General features: G+C 40.1%; 3 protein-coding genes across 5 annotated transcripts; 1 reads left to right on the top strand and 2 right to left on the bottom strand.

Annotated features, from left to right (window-relative positions):
* The first annotated feature begins 375 nt into the window (after positions 1-375).
* Positions 376-4,812, top strand: LOC131776685 (tryptophanase). The gene is made up of 3 exons (XM_059092907.2): positions 376-510; positions 1,955-3,315; positions 3,935-4,812. The coding sequence occupies exons 2-3, from the start codon at positions 1,979-1,981 to the stop codon at positions 4,164-4,166; spliced, it is 1,569 nt and encodes a 522-aa protein (XP_058948890.1). The 5' UTR covers positions 376-510; positions 1,955-1,978; the 3' UTR covers positions 4,167-4,812.
* A 14-nt stretch (positions 4,813-4,826) lies between these two features.
* LOC131776684 (tryptophanase-like) lies at positions 4,827-10,169 on the bottom strand. 3 transcript variants are annotated; one of them, XM_059092903.2, is made up of 5 exons: positions 10,043-10,157; positions 8,895-9,028; positions 6,808-7,960; positions 5,980-6,127; positions 4,827-5,882 (listed from the first exon to the last, which is right to left on the bottom strand). In XM_059092903.2, exons 2-5 carry the CDS (start codon positions 8,976-8,978, stop codon positions 5,651-5,653), a joined length of 1,617 nt encoding a protein of 538 aa, XP_058948886.2. In that variant the 5' UTR covers positions 8,979-9,028; positions 10,043-10,157; the 3' UTR covers positions 4,827-5,650. The 3 variants fall into 3 exon arrangements, with proteins under 3 accessions (XP_058948886.2, XP_058948888.2, XP_058948887.2); XM_059092905.2 differs by lacking the exon at positions 8,895-9,028 and having other exon boundaries at positions 4,829-5,882; positions 10,043-10,169; XM_059092904.2 differs by lacking the exons at positions 8,895-9,028; positions 10,043-10,157 and adding an exon at positions 8,430-8,540 and having other exon boundaries at positions 4,829-5,882.
* Positions 10,170-11,339: 1,170 nt separating this feature from the next.
* Positions 11,340-13,552, bottom strand: LOC131776709 (tryptophanase-like). Its single transcript, XM_059092940.2, has 3 exons — positions 12,412-13,552; positions 11,718-11,862; positions 11,340-11,505 (listed from the first exon to the last, which is right to left on the bottom strand). Exons 1-3 carry the CDS (start codon positions 13,550-13,552, stop codon positions 11,340-11,342), a joined length of 1,452 nt encoding a protein of 483 aa, XP_058948923.2.
* Between the last annotated feature and the right edge of the window lie 5,675 nt (positions 13,553-19,227).

Raw genomic sequence — 19,227 nt, 5'->3', positions numbered from 1 at the left:
GATTGTTCCTCTGTTCACCAGAGGCAAAAAAGCTCACATATATTCAGTCGAAACAGCATTCAATGGCGTTTTGAGCCCAAAAAAGTTAACCCATTGCACTGGCATGACAACGGATCACACAATCTTTATGTTCCGTAATTTTTCTGTTACCACGCTACCTTTATTTCAGTTACAGTTGTCATTCTTTGTTAGTATTTATTTTTTACTTTAGAGTCATTGTGTGCAAGTTTTCCGCAATCTTTCTGTAGCCTTGCAATCACGATTGTCCTCTTCACAACTGTAAACGAGATGAAAGAGAGCAGGAAACGGGTGACATGTCAAGGTCTTTTGTGACGTACTGGAAACACGATAAATTGAGGGGATCCCCAGAGGACTATGTTGTCATATGATTCCACGTTACTTCAGCGTCCAAGTCTATAAGCGTTCAGCGACGAACCGGTAAATCTCGACTGTGAGAGAAAACTTCACTGATCTTTGTGGACAGAATTTTTCGCCATCGCTGGCATAAAGGTAGGGAATTGAAAACATATCGTAACATTTGCTTGTGCACCATGGAAACCGAAATCAGTTACACTTTCACGACGAGATAAACGGCAAACCCGCAATATAGCCCCAACAAATTATTTGCTTGTTCAAGTAATGTAATGTCAACACTAAACGATCATATCAACTAAAGTTTTATATGCAGTGTTTCACTCCAATTAATTTGAAACGCATGACTTAATAGAGTAGCAATGAACAGAAACGGAAAACGGTTTAAACTACAGGTTATTGTCCTTCGACGGCAAAGAACTGACTTTTGGAAGAAATGCCGATTTCCCGACACCAGCACATCAAAATCTTAGACTTAAGTCATCTATTCTTGTGCGACGAACCGTAAGGGACTGACGCTCATCCGAAAGATCATACTTCTTAGATTTCTTTGAGAAACAAATGCCATTGTTTCTATTACCAATCGTTATTTCATTCCATTGTCTGAAGAGTGTCTAGTAAAATTCCTCTCTTCCCGAGCGATCATCTCGCTTGGCCTTCAAACCATGGGAAAGCTAAATTTTATGAGTTTGTTTCTATAATCGATGTCTATCTTCTCAGTACTCAACCATCCTGGTCTCTACTTGGTTTTTGCCTGTTTCTTTGGTGTTTTTCTTCATCCGAAAAGTAAATGTGAATGTTTCCTTCAAGTGAACGACAATTTTCAGCATTCAAAACACAATGCAAAATTTCGTGACATGCCTCATTTTTAATAATCGGAAAAATTCCACCAAGCAGATGTATAAAATTTAATCTTGACCTGTAGCTAATATTTTAAATAGTTGACCCCTCTGAATTCTAAGCCTGAACATCCTTCCCCCGTTGTTTAGGCGGCTGTGAAATTGGTCAATATCCTCAGTAAGGGCTCCTGCCTCATTACATTTTTTGAGGCACCAGAACTGAAAGTTTTTTCAATTTGTCTGGATCTTTTTTGTCTTCCTTTTCTTTTTCTTTTTTTTTTCCATCGGAAAGTCTACAAATTACTCTGTCTTGTCTCCAAACGACTCTACGTAGAACCAGCACATAATTTTGCCCCTCCATTGGCAATTCTTAAAATATTTTTGCTAGCTCTGTATACTGCGCTTTCACTGCTTTTTTCGAAGTTGTATCTGACTCCCCTCCCCGTTTGCCGTGAGTTTCACACAGTAACATTGTTTAGCTCCCTCGTTTAGGAGTGTCTTAAACTCATCTATTCGATACCCTTAATATTTGGCCTGCGCATACGTAGTAGGCTCTTTCCCCTTCCCCACCCTCTCCTTCCTAAAGTCTCGTCCCCCTCCCCTTCCTATCGCCAAACTCGAAAATTAAGTGGTAAATGATAAAATTATCCCAGGGAGGAGCGTGTGATGCACTTATTATCGGTTGTTGGAGACCTTCAGGCTGATTTACAGCGCAGTCAAACACTATTTTTATTATATTTCAGTGTTAGCTCTAACCCTGTGAAAATATGCAAGAGCACAAGTTTTCGACGTTCTTCGAGCCTTTCAAAATCAAATCTGTTGAGAAACTCAAGCAAACAACGCGAGACGAACGAATCAAGCATCTGAAACAAGCCAACTACAATTTGTATCTCTTGGACTCGGAGAACATCATGATTGACCTGCTGACCGATTCAGGGACTGGGGCGATGAGTTCTGAACAGTGGGCAGCGGTAATGCTTGGAGACGAGTCGTACGCAGGCTCCCCGAGTTACATAAAGTTTGAAAAGGTCGTCAAGGAGATCTTTGGCTATCGTCACGTGATCCCCACGCATCAAGGGCGCGCTGCTGAGCGCATTCTCTTCCGGTGCACAATAAAGGAAGGAGATATCGTTCCTAACAACGCACACTTTGCGACTACTTTGGCCAACATCGAAGCGCAGGGGGGGCACGCGATCAATTTTTTGACACCCGAAGCTATGGAGCCGAGTACAGATATGCCATTTAAGGGTAACATGAATATAGGAATGCTAGAAGAAAAGGTCGCTAAGAGTAAGGCCAGAATCCCACTTGTTATGATCACCATAACCAATAACATGGTTGGAGGTGAGCCTGTTAGCATGGAGAATATCAAGGCGGTCTCAAAACTATGTCGAGCTCATGGTATTCCGCTGTTCTTCGATGCCTGTCGTTTCGCTGAGAACGCTTGGTTCATCAAGATCAAAGAAGAAGGCTATGCCAATCGCACACCCAAAGAAATCGCGCATGAAATCTTCTCATACGGCGATGGTTGCACTATGTCCGCAAAGAAAGACGGCCTCGCAAACATTGGGGGATTTTTGGCAATGAACGACTCGGAACTCGCCGCACAATGCCGCAAAGAGCTCTTGATAACCGAAGGGTTTACGACGTACGGTGGACTCGCCGGTCGCGATCTCGAAGCAATTGCCGTGGGATTAAACGAGGTCTTAGAAGAGGACTACTTGCGTTATCAAGTTGGCTTCGTGAAGTTTTTGGGGGACTTACTCGTAGAGAACCATGTTCCGATTGTCACGCCCCCAGGAGGTCACGCGGTGTATATCGACGCAGGTGCAATGCTGCCTCACATCCCCAGGGAACAATTTCCCGCGTGGGCCCTCGGGTGCGCCCTTTATGTCGAGGGAGGTATCCGAGGGGCTGAAGTTGGCGGGGTGATGCTGGGAACGGCCAAAAATGGCAAGGAGTCTTCCGCAGTGAGTGAGAATACAGAGGATGAAGTAAACACTGATGAAGAAGATGATGAGGTTTTTGAAACTGAAGTGGAGGAGCATGAAGAGCTGTTCCGTCTGGCCATTCCTCGCCGCACCTACACTGAGTCTCATATCAGGTGAGCCCTTCACTTATAAAGTGTAACATTAATTCTTATAGTGTGGTAATTTAGTATTATAAACTGAGTTGATAACGTAAATTAGCCACCATAAAGAGTTTTTAAGCTGACGTTTCGAGCGTTAGCCCTTCATCGGAGCGTAGCTTCGCCCTTCGCTCTGTCGAATGGCTAACGCTCGAAACGCTAGCTTTAAATGCCTTTGTGGTGGCTAATTTACGTTATCAACTCATTTGATAATACTAAATTACCCTGTTAAACTCTCCCACCGACCAAATGTGTCACGTGGCACATTCCTATCCATTCCTTATGTCAAGTGATCAAGCGCGAGTCTGACACGTGCTGTTCACAAAGGCGTAGGCGTTTGAAAAGTTTCGTATCTGATTGGATGAGGGTAACTGCCGCGAGAAAATCGTGAAAGGATGCTCTGATGTCGACTTTCAAAGCATTTAACCTTAATGTTATTATGCTTTCCTCAACTAAACGTCTCTTGAAATCCTAATTCTGCCCACCAAGGAAAAGGATGGAAGAATTCAAAATTTCCTTGTTCCCTTTTTAGGCTTTTCAAGGGGGATTCCTACTAACTAGCATGTACCAATAATTGTATAAATCCTCTTTACAGATATGTTGCAGAGGTCTGCGCCCATATTTACAGGAACCGCTCTAAGGTTTGCGGCTATACCATTGCGTGGGAACCACCCTGGTTGCGTCATTTCACCGCTCATCTGGAACCCATTCCACCGCCGTCAGAGGCTTCTGAGGAAACAGATAAAGTGCGCCGTCCGTCAGCCGTAAAGGTATCCAGTGGTCAAGTGTTGAGGAGACGAAAAAATTCATCAATGCAGTTTAGTTAATATGATTTGAGACCCAGTAATTAACTAATTCCGATGGATTTTGATGTTATGACGTACGCGATTTGATTTTATGGGAATAGTAATGGCTGCGAGGGAATTTGGTTCTATTTTACTGGGTATGTGCCGCTGACCTCTCAGATCCCCTGCCCCATTATAGTCTATACTGTGGCGGGGGTGCTTGGGTCTATTTTACTGGGTATGTACCGCTGGTATCTCAGATCCCCTGCCCCACCATAGTCTATACTGTGGCCAATTGTAGACGTAAAGCCTACTTACCCCCAAAATCCCACAAATATGCCACCCGATTCTTGTAACTCTAACAAAATTCAACCCCATTACAGTCAATTTAGTCGTAAAAATGCGACTCTATCTATCGGCACATCCCTATTAGCCTATTTCTTGGAAGTGCCCTCATCGGATGATGGAAACTCCCTAGAAACAAGCCTTGCTTGCTGCGCAGGCATAATACCTTTCAGTCACCCGATGTAAAGAATTTTGAATCTGTTTTAAATAAAATTCTTACTAAAAATTTTTAATCGTAATAAGATTGTTTAATAGGTTACGCAAAATTGTTGCAGTTTACACTATGATAAAGAAAAGAGGAAACATTTATAGATAAGAAAGTCTAAGAACGACGTATTTGAAGAAATTTATTTACTTGTTATGTATTAAGACAGTAAAAATGAATTTAAGTTAATCAACTATGTTTTTATCTTTGTCATCGTCGTAACCTTTATTAAGGAGCGAACTTTGGCGGAAACTGATAATGCTTATTAGGGAGGAGATATTTGAACGGATGCTATCAGCATTGATGCAGTGGCATTGCAATCCAATTTAATATCCATTTGGAGCAATTCTCAATATAGTGTAGAAAGTAATTCATTGTTACATTGGTATTTGGGATTGCTTTGGTATTGCTGTACTTTGCTCTGTGATTGGCCCAGAAATTTCGCACCAACCTTCTCAACCAATCAGATGCAAAACTAAAACCAATCACGACTTGGACGCCCGCGTTTTGCTACGCATTACTTAAAGTTCCCATTATCTTAAGAGCATTTTCCTTTCTCTGATTGGCCATTGTGATTTCTTTGGGTTTGTGTTACGACTTGCAATCGAAATGCGCTCTAACTAATGGATTGAACAGGAGCAACCGTAATTGGGCTCAGTATCGTTAATTAACCAACCGATTGCGATATCTGATTGAACACAATCCTAAAACAAATTTTACAATATAAATATGCGATTGACCGAGAGCGAGGACAAGATGACTGGATATTAAACTTTTTTTATGGACTGAGACGAAGCCAAGGTCCATTCAAATGCAAAAAGGAACGAGGTTGATATCTGCGTGGGCGGGGCGTACAACAAGATAATCAAGTTTTATTAATTGAGTTATTGTTGTAAAATTTTGCCACCGTAAAGAGTGACGTTGCGAGGGTTAGTCCTTTGTCAGAGCATGTCAAGCTGCGACGAGTTTACTAGAGTTACAAAAACTGGTAGGAGTGTCGACGAAGTGACATTCCACGCACGCGTGTTAAGAATTCCTCCATGTCATCGACCTCGTCCTCCTCAGGCCCCTCTTCTTTCTTGGCTGATGGAGGAATGGGTTCCAGGTGAGCGCTGAAATGGCGCAGTACATTCGGTGCCCAGGTGATTCTGTATCCGTTAACCTTTCTTTTGTGTCTGTAAACATACTGCAATACTTCGGCGACGTACCTATAAAATGGACAAAATCGTAATCAAAATTTGACTCACGGTTAGGAATCCTAGCGCTCTCAAACTATGTATGGACAAACACTTATTCGGTACTTACTTCATGTGTGACTCAGTATATGTCCTTCGTGGTATGGCAAGGCGTAGAAGTTCTCCACTTTCGTCGTCTTCTAATTCATGGTCATTTTCCATGATCTTAGGATCTTTTCCATGCATCACACCACCTAACTCACCACATCGGATTCCCCCTAAGAAGTTAAACAAATAAGGTAAGTTCGAGAGCTATGTCTAGTCTGTTACCAGGCGTTTCCGCGGGCGGTGGAATTCATGGGGAAAGGAAAAAATTAATCCGTGCGCCTTTCCGCTGTTGGTTTCTGGCAGAACAGAACAGAACGCCTTGCTTTGCCCAGACTACTACCGATTTGAAATGGAATATTATCCTAGGTGAGTGAACGCATGATCAGTGTGTTACATCATTCCGCGGTTACTGATAAAAATGCGTACACGTTTCTCATCATAATGGGATTAAAAAGTAATCAGGGACCAGTCCTTATTTATTGCCTGGAGAGGGGGTGGAGGGGGGCTCACACGGTTTTAAGGGGGAACGGGGGGGCATCAGTCGTCGCCAGCAGAGCATAGTGGGAGACTATAGAAAATGAATGCCAATTAAGGGGGGGAAGGCATAAGAATGTTACAGAGCTTTAAGGAAGTAATCAGGAGAACCAAAATCCTCAGACCCCCCAACACCAACTCTTTCCAAGCGATAAGCAATGGCTGATTCCCTGGATCTTCCCTGTGAGCTCTGAGATTTCTCAGAGATGACCGCGCATTTCGTGGCAAGTAGAAGACGTACACCAGGCAACGTGATGAGTTCCATAAAAACAAAGATTCCACCGGCTTATACCCAGTAACACAGACTTTGACTTGCCTTCCACATATAAAGCGCAGCCCAAAGCCCAAGCTGGGAACTGCTCTCTGGGGATATGCGGCAACATAGCTGCTGCGTCGATGTAGACCGCATGACCACCTGGTGGGGTTAACACAGGGATGTGATGTTCCTTCAGCAAATCTGCCAACATTTTGACAAATCCAACTTGATACCGAAGGTAGTCTTCCTCCAGAACCTCGCGCAATCCTACAGCCATCGCTTCCAGGTCTCTCCCCGCCAACCCGCCATAAGTGAGAAACCCTTCAGATATGATCAACTCCCGGCGGCACTTGTCAGCAAGATGCTCGTCATTCATGGCCAGAAATCCCCCAATATTTACGAGACCATCTTTCTTAGCAGACATGGTACAGCCATCAGCATAGGAAAACATCTCACGTGCTATCTGGAGCGGCGTGCGATATGTATAAGCCTCTTCACGCGTTTTGATGAACCACGCGTTTTCCGCAAAACGGCAGGCGTCGAGGAAAAACGGGATTCCGTGCAAGTGGCAGATCTTGGAAACCGCTTTGATATTCTCCATACTGACGGGCTCTCCACCAATGGCGTTGTTTGTAATTGTAATCATTACCATAGCAACGCTTTCTTTCATTTCCCCCGACAATAACTCTTTTAGTTTGTTGACGTCCATGTTTCCCCTGAAAGGAACTTTAATTTTAGCATCTAGGGCCTCGGGGACTGGCAAATTGAGTGCCTTGGCTCCACAATTTTCTACGTTGGCCTGTGTTGTGTCAAAATGTGCGTTGTTTGGAACAACATCCCCTTCTTTGAGACTACACTGGAATAAGATCCTCTCGGCAGCGCGGCCCTGGTGCGTAGGGATCACATGGCGGAAGCCGAAGATTTCTTTCACCACCGCTTCAAACTTCCGGTAGCTTGGTGAGCCCGCGTAAGACTCGTCACCCTTCATGACAGCGGCCCACTGGTCAGAGCTCATGGCGCCCGTACCAGAATCTGTCAACAGATCGATAGTGATATCTTCAGAGTTCAACATGAAGGGATTAAAATTCGCCTCTTCTAGACGCTGAACCCGCTGAGCTCTTGTGGTACGTTGTATCTTCTCAACTGATTTGATACGAAAAGGCTCGAAGAAAGTTTGAAAACTATGTTCTTTCAAATCCATCGGTTCTGAATCCTGTTAGGGAAGGGAAAAAGTACAGTCACAATGACAACATTTCATATTTTTTGTCATTCTTAATGTGAAAGGGCAGCTAGTCTGCACGCCAATCTAAGCGGGCCAGTCTTCAAAATCTGATAAGATTTATAACATGATCATAAGTTACCGTAAGTACATTTATAGTTACATAATGACACAGAAAAATTGTTATTGTAAATTATAAAATGAGAAAAAGGCAGAACGGATTAGTGGGTCACTTTTAATAAAGAAATTACTAATACGGTTGTTGGATTTGCCTTTAGGAATAACCCCGTGTATGCCGAGAAAGGGATTTTCTCTCTCGAAAAAAATTAGAAGTAAATTATTTTGTTTTGAATTTGAAATTTCTTTTATCTGTTCCGCATTTGATACTCTGAACTCTACCGTTTGGTAATAACTATTTTGGTTATTTTGATTAAGAAAAAGAGAATAAAAAAAACCGTTTTACCTAAACGAATGGAAGAAATAGAATTAGTTGCATCTATTTGCCATTTCCGATATCTGCTCCTTTCACCGAAGAAAACCCTTAAACGTCCAACCCTTAGTCATTTAAAAGGGAAATTTTCCGGTTTCTAGCCATTGTAATTACTCTGGACAAGAACATTTGTTTGCTTCCGTTTACCCAAAAGGGCTATTTACAAAATGAAGCGTTTACACTTGAAATTTCCAATATAGTGTTTTTTACAGCAAACACATCATGCCTTTGTAAAAAGTTGTTGTCCCGAACTAAAAACGATGTTGATAAGCTGATGATTAAAAATATGACAAAATTTGAAAATTAGACTTTGATACGCAGAATATCAATAACCAAAACCGAAAAAATCCATAACATATTATGGAAGTGATAAATTCTTGTTTTAGATATATATTTAATGTAACTGGCTACAACAGCTAACATGGATGAAAGATTTACTTTTGTGATCGCTCTTCCATGAGCACAATCTTCGTTAGAGCGGAAAACCTTGAGCTCTTCAGCCTTTGAAATGAGTTCTCGCATTTTCAACGGATGTTTTACTTCTTTTTATTTACAATTCTCCCGGAAGAATCCTGTGAAAAGATATAACTTCAAACATCACTAAGTTGGAGAAACTGATAACTGTTTGACAGAACAAACTTGTCTCTCGAAACTTTTCAGTAGATCGTTTTATCGTAACGTGTTGAGAGATCAGAGGAACAGATCGAACCAAATTAAGTAAGAGAAACGTTGCAATGATACACCGTTCAGTTATTTACCTCTGCTTTCAATTTAATTTCACGACAATTTTCAAGAGTAACATGTCAAATAACTTGTTAAAGCACGAAGAAAAATTCCATGAGATAACCAACGGATAACAAATTCCAAAGTGTGTACAATCGCACAATCTATGTAAGCCTTTTGTTGAGGTAGAGTTCCACCTTAGTTCGTAGAAAAATTAGGAAAACCGAGTTTTGGCCCCTCTTACAGATAACAAAATGTATTTCAATTCCTTTATATCATTTTATTCTTGTTTTAACCCCTAAGAATGTCTGGCTTCTAATTTCTCCTTACAATAAAGCCCCTGAATCAAATTTAAAGGTCATGAGAATGAAGGAAACAATCACCAATTTAAAAAGGTCCTGATAGCTCAAAAAAATTCTACCAATCAGTGTCACAGTAAAAAAAATTCTACTAATCAGTGTAACAGTAAATGTAAAGAGAACACCGTGGAGAATGCTAATGTTAGGGTGTATTGTGTTAACAATCAGATCGAAGACATTTCACTAATACGAAACGGCAAAAATTAGCAAACGAAGCCTCAAATCAATCAAAGTTTTTAAAATTGCCTTAAAACGTAATCGAGAATATGGTGCACGGCCCAAAAATACAGGGGTGAAACTGAATGATAAGCACTCATAATTGATAAATGAGCTCTGATAAGCAGGCTGCAAACACTCAAACCGATATAAATTGTACATTTTAGAATATAGTCTCTCACGTAAAGTAAAATGCTGACACAAAAAATTACATGTGTCATTTAAGTTTCACGATCAGTCACTGTTTTTAGCCGAAAAAAAGTGATCTATGAAATAGCGACTTTTTACCTTGAAAAGTTGCAATTACCAACGCAACAATACTTGAGAGGAGTTTTTTTTGTGCAAGACTGAATCTGCCGGAGAAGCAAAGCGACGTACCCTAGGTTCTCTGAGAAAATTTTTTCCTCCAGTACCATCGCATTCTTAAATACTTCCATTGACATAAAGGCTTATTCCTTGTCCAAATGTTACACAATCTAAGATGCATGTAAAGGGGGAAGAGGCGACACCATAAACAAACTTAACCATCGGAAATTACACAACGTAGATCAAATGATCTTTTTGATCAATTCCGCCAATGTCGTCATATTTGAGTTTCATTTGCCAATATTTTTTCAGCATACAGATAAAGTGTTATTTAAGTCTCATATCAAGAGCAGATGTTTTCAAATCCCGAAAGAGAATATTTTTATTGCACATAGTTCACTTGCATATAAATTTTTTGCTCTTATACGTATATTGGTTGATCCTAAAACTCGTCTATGCAGCACCTCAGAAATCTTTCATTTACAATCTCTTTTCCTCAGTGCTTTCCCCTTTAAATATGAATGGGAAGAATCGCCCTGAGGGCGAGTTTGATCATTTGTGAAGCAATAAAATATTAAGGGAAGCTGAAAATTATCATCAATCAATTTGTCGGGAACTGTGGCGCATTTTGCGGGCTAACATAGAGATTATGGCGGGCTAAATTATATTTTTGCCTGTTCGCACGCCCGCGTGATTTTTCAGACAGTTTTGTTGTAATTAATCAGGTTCTATTTTCTTATTTTCCTCCAAAATGATAATAATGGTAAAAGGGTTTATGTTCTTGGGCATAAATCTGTTTCAAGCCATTCTCCGAGTCATTTTAATTCTCGCCTAGCGGCTCGGGCTGAAATAACTCTTAGTCTGGCCTAAAAGATATTCATGCCCGCGAACTGTATCGTTTTATTATATCAGTCAAGTCTTTCATACAAAGACTCCGTTCTCAAAGTATTGCCACTCATATGTAGCGAATACGACGAATTCTGACGCACTTAAAATTAAAATATTACGAAATTTTACAAGCGGCCGGAAAGAGCCAAAAAAAATCATCTATCAAGACCAGGAATCAGGATACAATTATGGCCTCAAACTTTATTTGAATCTTGTGTTTGACAAACCCCCGCATTCTGGTTATTAGGATAGTGATAAAATTAGTGTAATACGTGCCTCAAAAGAAAAGATTAATCCTTCAGTGGATAGTTTCCACAACAGTCAGTGAGTTTACGAGCATTCTCCTTGCAGTACAGGAAATGGTGATTCACATGTAGCGAATTCCACCAAATTATCTTCCCTCGTTTCCAATGCCGTTCTCGTGTTCCTGGTTTGGCGGGAAAATGGGTTCGAGATGAGCACTGAAATGACGTAATACAGCAGGAGCCCACGTGATTCTATAACCGCTGACTTCGTTTTTGTGTCTGCTAACGTACTCCAATACTTCAGCGGTATACCTACAGTAAATTTACCATGATTATATGATTTGTGAGAACTATGTTTGTTTGATAGTATGTTTAGAGGGCTAAAAAGACTGCGTTGATTGCCCGAAATTTTCTCTGCCAATAAAGTAATAATTATAGTAACAACAAAAATGATAATAATTAAAATGATAATAGCCGAAAAATTAAAAGGTCCCCCCCTCACCTATAGGGTAGAAAATACGTACTTCATGTGTGACTCAGTATATGTCCTGCGTGGAATTGCAAGGCGAAGAAGTTCCTTCTTTTCATCTTCTTGTTCGAGACCGTTCTCCAAGCTTATATCATCTCCACCGAGCATTACACCGCCCAGCTCACCGCAACGAATACCACCTGAAAAATACATATATCAATAATGGCTTCCTTTCAAATACAACGCAATCAATATTTGCTGACTTTCTCCTTCATGTCTTTTGTGGTTTGAACATCTGGCTGAGAGTGTGGCGCGGGTTCCGAACCAATCACAACACAAAGTAAAGGAAACCATTGAAATCCCGGGTTACCTTCGACATTTCGACAAATGGCTCTCGTTTCAGGAGTAACTTCAAATTCGTCTCTCCCGTTTTACCGCACCTCAGGCAGTTTGAACTTTTTCTTTTACTTCAAAGTCTCACTGGCAATTTTCAGTATTAACTTATGTTCTCCTTTGGTGTTCATTCGAGTTTAATCGAAAAACGCTCCGACACGACAGTATATCTCGAGCAAGATTTGCGACTTTGAGTAGTTTTGTTCTGTATTTGTGCTATCTTTTGAAGCAACTTAATCTTTAAAAAAAAAAAAACAGCACTAGATTCATTCTAGTGTTCTTGCAAGTAAAGCACTTAGGCGCCACCGCTCTCCATCTAATAATAATTTATGTGTCATTAGCTAATGTTATTTTACCTTCAACATATAATGCGCAGCTCAAAGCCCAAGCTGGGAATTGATCTCTGGGGATATGCGGCAACATAGCTGCTGCGTCGATGTAGACCGCATGTCCACCTGGTGGGGTTAACACAGGGATGTGATATTCCCTCAGCAAATCTGCCAGCATTTTGACAAATCCAACTCGATATTGAAGATAGTCTTCCTCTAGGCCCTCACGTAATCCAACGGCCATCGCCTCGAGATCTCTTCCGGCCAACCCGCCATAGGTGACAAACCCCTCAGATATGATCAACTCGCGGCGGCATTTGTCAGCGAGTTGCTCATCATTCATGGCTAGAAATCCTCCAATATTTACGAGGCCATCTTTCTTGGCAGACATGGTACAGCCATCGGCGTGCGAAAACATCTCGCGTGCAATTTGAAGCGGCGAGCGATGTGCATACCCTTTCTCAAACATTTTGATGAACCAAGCATTTTCCGCAAAACGGCACGCGTCAAGAAAGAAGGGGATTCCTCGAGAGCGGCAAATCTTGGAAACCATTCTTATGTTCTCCATACTGACGGGCATTCCACCAGTGGCATTGTTAGTTACGGTTGTCATCACCAATGTAACCTTATCTTTTATTCCACTCGACAGCAATTCTATCAGTTTGTTGATGTCCATATCGCCACCGAATGGAATACTTACCTCTGGATCCAAGGCTTCGGAAACTGGCAAATTCATCGCTTTGGCTCCCCGTTTTTCTACGTTGGCCTGAGTTGTATCAAAGTGCGCGTTGTTTGGAACGACATCCCCCTCTTTGAGACTACACTGGAATAAGATCCTCTCGGCAGCGCGGCCCTGGTGCGTAGGGATCACGTGTCGGAAGCCAAAGATTTCTTTCACCACTGCTTCAAAATTCCGGTAGCTTGGTGAGCCCGCGTAAGACTCGTCACCCTTCATGATAGCGGCCCACTGGTCGGAGCTCATGGCGCCCGTACCAGAATCTGTCAACAGATCGATAATGATGTCTTCAGAGTTCAACATGAAGGGATTGAAATTCGCCTCTTCTAGACGCTGAACCCGCTGAGCTCTTGTGGTACGTTGTATCTTCTCAACTGATTTGATACGGAATGGCTCGAATAGCGTTTGAAATCTGTGTTCTGATGACTTCATTGTGGATGAATTCTACGAGAAAAATATTCTTTAGCATTTGAACCTCGTTCTCAGGCTCCTGTCCTTGCAGCGAGAATGAGAGGGATAAGGTGTCAACAAATCAATAAGGTGTAATATTGTAGTTTGATCGTCCGTGTAGCCCTAAGAAGGACTGTTGTCAGTAGTGGTGACTGACGTTTCGACAACCTGAGCGGAAGTCATCTTCAGAGTCAAGTGAATGGTTGTTGTCAATCGAATGTTGTAAGTCCGGTTTCTAAATCCTGATTGGTCATTTCTTCCGTGATGTTATTGGCTGTAAGACTCAAGTGGCGTGGTACCCATAAATGATGAATCGGACAACGGAAGATAACCGTGTGATAATCCAAATGTTCCGGGTTTGCACCAAGTTATATTGAGAGTAGATCAGAAAAATTATTACGGGTCACAAGAATACAATCTATCAGCTCGTAATTTCGTGATTTTCATCAACCATTATTAATATTTTGATGATAAGGGGAAGATTTAAAAACTCAACGTTTAGTAGAATACCTTTTTGAAAATAGCATCTGAAACTGCCAAAGTTTATTTTTAAAAGGAAGACCATTTTGACCAAGATTAGTCAATGCTCAAGTATTAAGGAACGATAGGTCTTCGTGGAGATCAGAGAATGACAAGGACAGATCTAAAGGCTTTTTACTTTTTAAATGTGTAGGGGTGCAAATCATTTTTCAACACGCAGGAAACAAATCAGCGTATCTCTCACTTTGTCATACATAATTTTGAAGAATATTGGCAGTATCTAGGTCATGCATCTGGTCCGGTTAGTGGTATATGATAAGGAGTTTTTTTTCGCCTGAGTAACACTGAAGACGTCAAAGAACTCATCGCACAAAACTTGTGCCACTGTTGTGGTCAAGTAGAACTGTTTTAGTATGTGTTGTCTTTCAAGAAGGGAGAAAAACGGAGAAATACCTGTAGAAAATCCACTATCATGATCAGGGCTAAAACGACAACCAACAGAAATCTCAACCCTAACAACCATTAAGCAATCGTGACGGTTAGATTTCGAAATCAGAGAAAAATTCCCAGGAACTGTGAACATTGTAAAAGTGTAGCGAACATTTTTTATTGCGGACAGTATGACAAAAAACCCAGCGGCAACCATTATAGGTAAAAACCACCACTTAGTAGCTTTCTTGAGGTAAAAGTAGGAAAATAGGGAACATTTTATACAGAATGATTCACGATGTCACACAAAAGCTAATGTTCTCGGGAGACAGGTGAGCTGGTCGAATGGGAATAGTAGCTTATAAAATGCTCGCCTTTTAGGATTATTGTGTTTAAAATTACCTCGAGGAAAAAAAAAAAGCAAGATTGACTTACCTCGAAACAGAATCTAAGATGTACAACTTGGCTTGCTAGGTTTAATTACTTAACACGTACTCTTTGAATGCAAATTTGTCCTCGAAATAAGAAAAAGTTATTAGCCATTTACATATTTCACTTAAAGATTATTTTCTTAACAATCAACTTAAAATGTTTACAAATGATTGATTACCTGGAGCTTAATCTAAGTCACAATATACAATCCAAAATAACGTAGAAGTCTTGACGTCAGTGAAATTCATCCGATCGAAAAAACGAAAAAAAGTTTTAGGATATCCGCTTTTTATCAATACGTATTTGTTACATTTACTTTCCTTGCTGTTGTGTTAGGTAAATTTATAAATTTTTTATTGTCAGTAGAAAACGATGTCTTACTTTTGGACTAAGCAATCTTCAGGATACAAGGGAACGAGTGGCAGGGACTTGTTTCATGCAAGGACTTGTCCTCTGTAGGGTTTTCACGATGGGATCAGTTGCAAGGACAACTTTCTTGAAGAGGGTCTCCATGGGTTTAACCTTTAGCCGTTGGGCGAAAAAAATGACCGTAGTCGTAATAGGAGTTTTAGTAACCGTAAAAAGGTTTTCCTTTAATCGCAACGGAAAGAAATTAATTGTTAGCCGTTAAATAGCCAATATTTTAACCATTAGCCGTAAAAACCATCACCCCATTAAGATCCTATTAAAGGTTTATACGCCGGGAACTGTAACACGTCAAAATAGTAAAATTTAGAGCGCTTCCACTGAAATTAAGGGAAGCGTAGAGACGGAAATGGAACGCTCCCAAACAGAGAAACCGAATCAATTTACTAACTTAACCGCAAAACACTGAAGTACATATTCACGTCAATTAAACAAGATACTCTCGATTTATAAAATTGGTCAGTCATTTACAATTTCGAAAGCGTTCTTTTTTCCCCTGGGATTCGGTATACTAAACTGATCCAGAACTAAAAACAGCAGCTCTTCAGACAGAGCCCTTAATACGACCAAATTGAAAATTTATTCTGCAGGCCACGTCGCATAAAATTGAAAATATATTTAAGTTCGAAAGGGGTTATGGGAACTAAAATACCACTCAGTGATTGGATTATTGTTATTTGTGACCGGGGACTTTCTCCCACTAACAGTTCACACGCTGGGACCTGGATAATTTGGGGGATTGGTTCAGGGGACTTGTTCCACGAATTCAGATTAATTTGGTCCCTGCGACCATATTTTTTATGAAAATGGATAGTTCACACGAATGGACTTGGTTCCCAGGACTATAGTTATAGGGACTAGTCCCTTCTTGTGCGCCGATCTTAGGGCCATTTCCAAAATGGTTTATTTTTCCGTTGCCTTTCATCCGTAAAAATTGGATGATCGGTCGGACAAAAGAGATTTATTAATGATAATAATAGCACTTAATGATCGTGAGAACCTGAGGTTAGAAAAAGTCTGGATGTGCTTGTTTACTTCCCATCTGTTTTCCTTAAAACAAAAAATTTGCGATATAACCATGTACAAGACTGGAAATTTTGGTATGAATGATGTTTACATGGAATTAGGTTTATGGAGTGTAAAATGAGAAGGTGAATGAAATTTTCATTGAAATCAGAACTTGAATTTAATTATCAATCGAAATTTTGTTGGTCATGCAGTCGGGGGTTGCAATAACTTTTTTCATGAGCGACTGCCATATTGAAGTATTGTATTCATTAATTGCTGGCTTATTTCATACAGTCAAACCTTTATTAAGCGGTCACCCACGGGGAATGGCGGGATGACCGCTTAAAACAGGATCCACGAAACAGTCAAACGCGATAAAAAACGACAACTTTCGTGTAAATGGCTGCATGAAAAAGTAATCTATGGACTGTTTAACGCGTAATGCGCTAGGGACATTTGTAAATGCAGTACTAACATTGATAAATTTTACTTGGGACTTTTTTAGTTTTACTAAGGTGGTTACACTTTAAGTGACCGTTTAATACAGGTCAGGCCATGAGATTAAGGACGTTGGGACTAAGTCAAGGGTCACTGCGACCACTTAGCAGAGGTAAAAAATCTACGGTAACTGAAGGGGGAAAAATCAGGACTTTGACAACTGACCGCTTGTTACAGGTAGACCGCTTAGTACGGTGCCGCTTAACACAGGTTCAACAATATTTTCCGGATGTTATAAGTTTTGTTTTGTGCCTTCAGTATCTGAGTGGTATTTAGTGGTGTTAGTCTATGTGGATGAAAAAGTGGGTTAGTGCAAACATTTACGAGGAATTTTTAAAAGCGTGAAAAAAAAAAATTGGTCAAATTAGTATAACTGATTGATATAAGGGAAACTCAAATAACTTTAGGCGATGTTAGTATGGTACATAAGGTTAGTATTTAAGGCAATGTCATTATCATAGGTAATATTTACATTATAAATATAGTAAAAAACGCCATTCTTGTTAACAATGTTAGTTTGTATTTTGTAGTGTTGTTAATTAAAATCTTTGATTAAAAAAAATTAGATAGAGCAGTTACCAATAAAGCAAAAGGCAGTTGTGTCGTACTACTGGGTTGATAATGTAAATTGGTCACCGTAAAGAGTTTCAGAGCTTAAGTTTCGAGCGTTAACTCTTCGTCAGAGCAAAGACTTCCATTCCAATTAGCCAATGAGAACTAGGAGTGAAAACATGCAAACTGCCTAAAGCGCGGGAAAACGAGAATGACCAAGTCGCCATTAAAAAATTGCATGATTGGTTGAGAAGATGGCGCGAGTTTTCTGGACCAATCACAGAGGAAAGTTAATTAAAACCCCCCTCACTTTGGACACTCACTAGATAACTGTTCTAAAAGCGATTGCAATTGATGAACTCCAAAAATTTAAGCCTCAATTTTTGAGGTGCACAAACTGTGATTTAAAAACTGGTCTTGGCACAAATCCCATTTTCCTGATCATGATCCCAGTTTCTCATTTTAATTCTGCCTCAGTATTCCCAACAGCGAAAAAGGGCATCACTCAATACCATTTCCATCCTCACTGACAAAAGGTCAAATCTAAGCTGTGATCTGAGCCTTTCAAAGGCCTTTTTGTTGGAGAGCTGTTAGTCAGTGGTTCAACATTGCAAGAGTCATAAGATGGTTTCACATTCTCCAGTTAGGGATAGAGGAACATATAAGGATTGAGTAACATGCATACCCTGTTTATGTCACACAATGCTGAAGCAGTGTATCACTTCTCCAACCTTTTTAAGCTACCAGCTGATACCTATGGCATGGATATATGCTCTGCCTACATGAAAACTGGTTTACAATTGACACTGTCCTTGTGGTTAGCTTTATCTGTCATTTAAATGTCATAATGACAACTTTTAACTCTTCAGACACAAATGTTTTCCAAAAGTGTTACAAAGTCCTCTTTTTCATCAGCAACTCACTGCTACTCCTTAGCAGTTCTCTCTGAAAAAAACCTCTGTGACACTGTTCCATAAACCAACAAAATAGGAATTCCAAAAAATTACTTTACTAGATGATGCAGAAGTTGCCATGACTTAAAACCCTTATACAAAATTATATTAAGAAATTTTTGCAGCCATGTATAGTTAGAACAACTGAAGTTCAAACTATGTACAACTGAAATAACCACTCAAAGCAGTTACATAATCATTAAGCCTGAAGCAAGAGCATCTGTCACTGAAAATTTTGATTTAGAATTCTAATGGCCAATGTTTTATGCCATTATTGGTCTCCATAGTATCGTTGCTTTAAAGTCCTGTATTTTCGTAACATGTACAAAGCTTCAACCTCTTTGATGACATATTCTCCTCTGGCAATCAACATCTTAATCTTCTCAGGGTCTGTTTCATCCCTGTTTTTCATAAATGCTTGTTTAAGTTTGGATTTAAAATACTTTTCTCCTGCTGGATAATCTCTTCCAAGAAACAATAACTGTAAAGAAAAGAAAAAGATCAGCAACCTCTAACCAGCTATACTGTGAGTAACTAGACAAGTGAAATATTCTCCTATGAAGCATTGAGTTGTATTTGACTCATTAGTTCTGTGTAAAGAAAGTGGGTAAATCTTTCACAAAAAAGCTTCTCTGCTGCAAAATGACACCACACCTTAACCTTTGAACTCCCATGAGTGACCGAGACATAATTTCTCCATACTATATAAAATTAACACAATATCAAGCAGACAAGTATTGAAAATAAACAATATCAATTAGGGATTATTAGTTAATCCATTACCAAATTCTCTGAACTAACATCATAAGAATTGACCTCAGCTTTTTTGTAGAGATGGTAAGTTTTGAGCTTGGTAAAGAATTAAGAAAGATGTTTTTT

This window comes from Pocillopora verrucosa, chromosome 8 (assembly GCF_036669915.1).
Source record: "Pocillopora verrucosa isolate sample1 chromosome 8, ASM3666991v2, whole genome shotgun sequence".
NCBI classification, from domain to species: domain Eukaryota; kingdom Metazoa; phylum Cnidaria; class Anthozoa; order Scleractinia; family Pocilloporidae; genus Pocillopora; species Pocillopora verrucosa.
The sequence above is the reverse complement of the archived record's forward strand: the minus strand, read 5'-3'. Positions and strand labels throughout refer to the sequence as shown.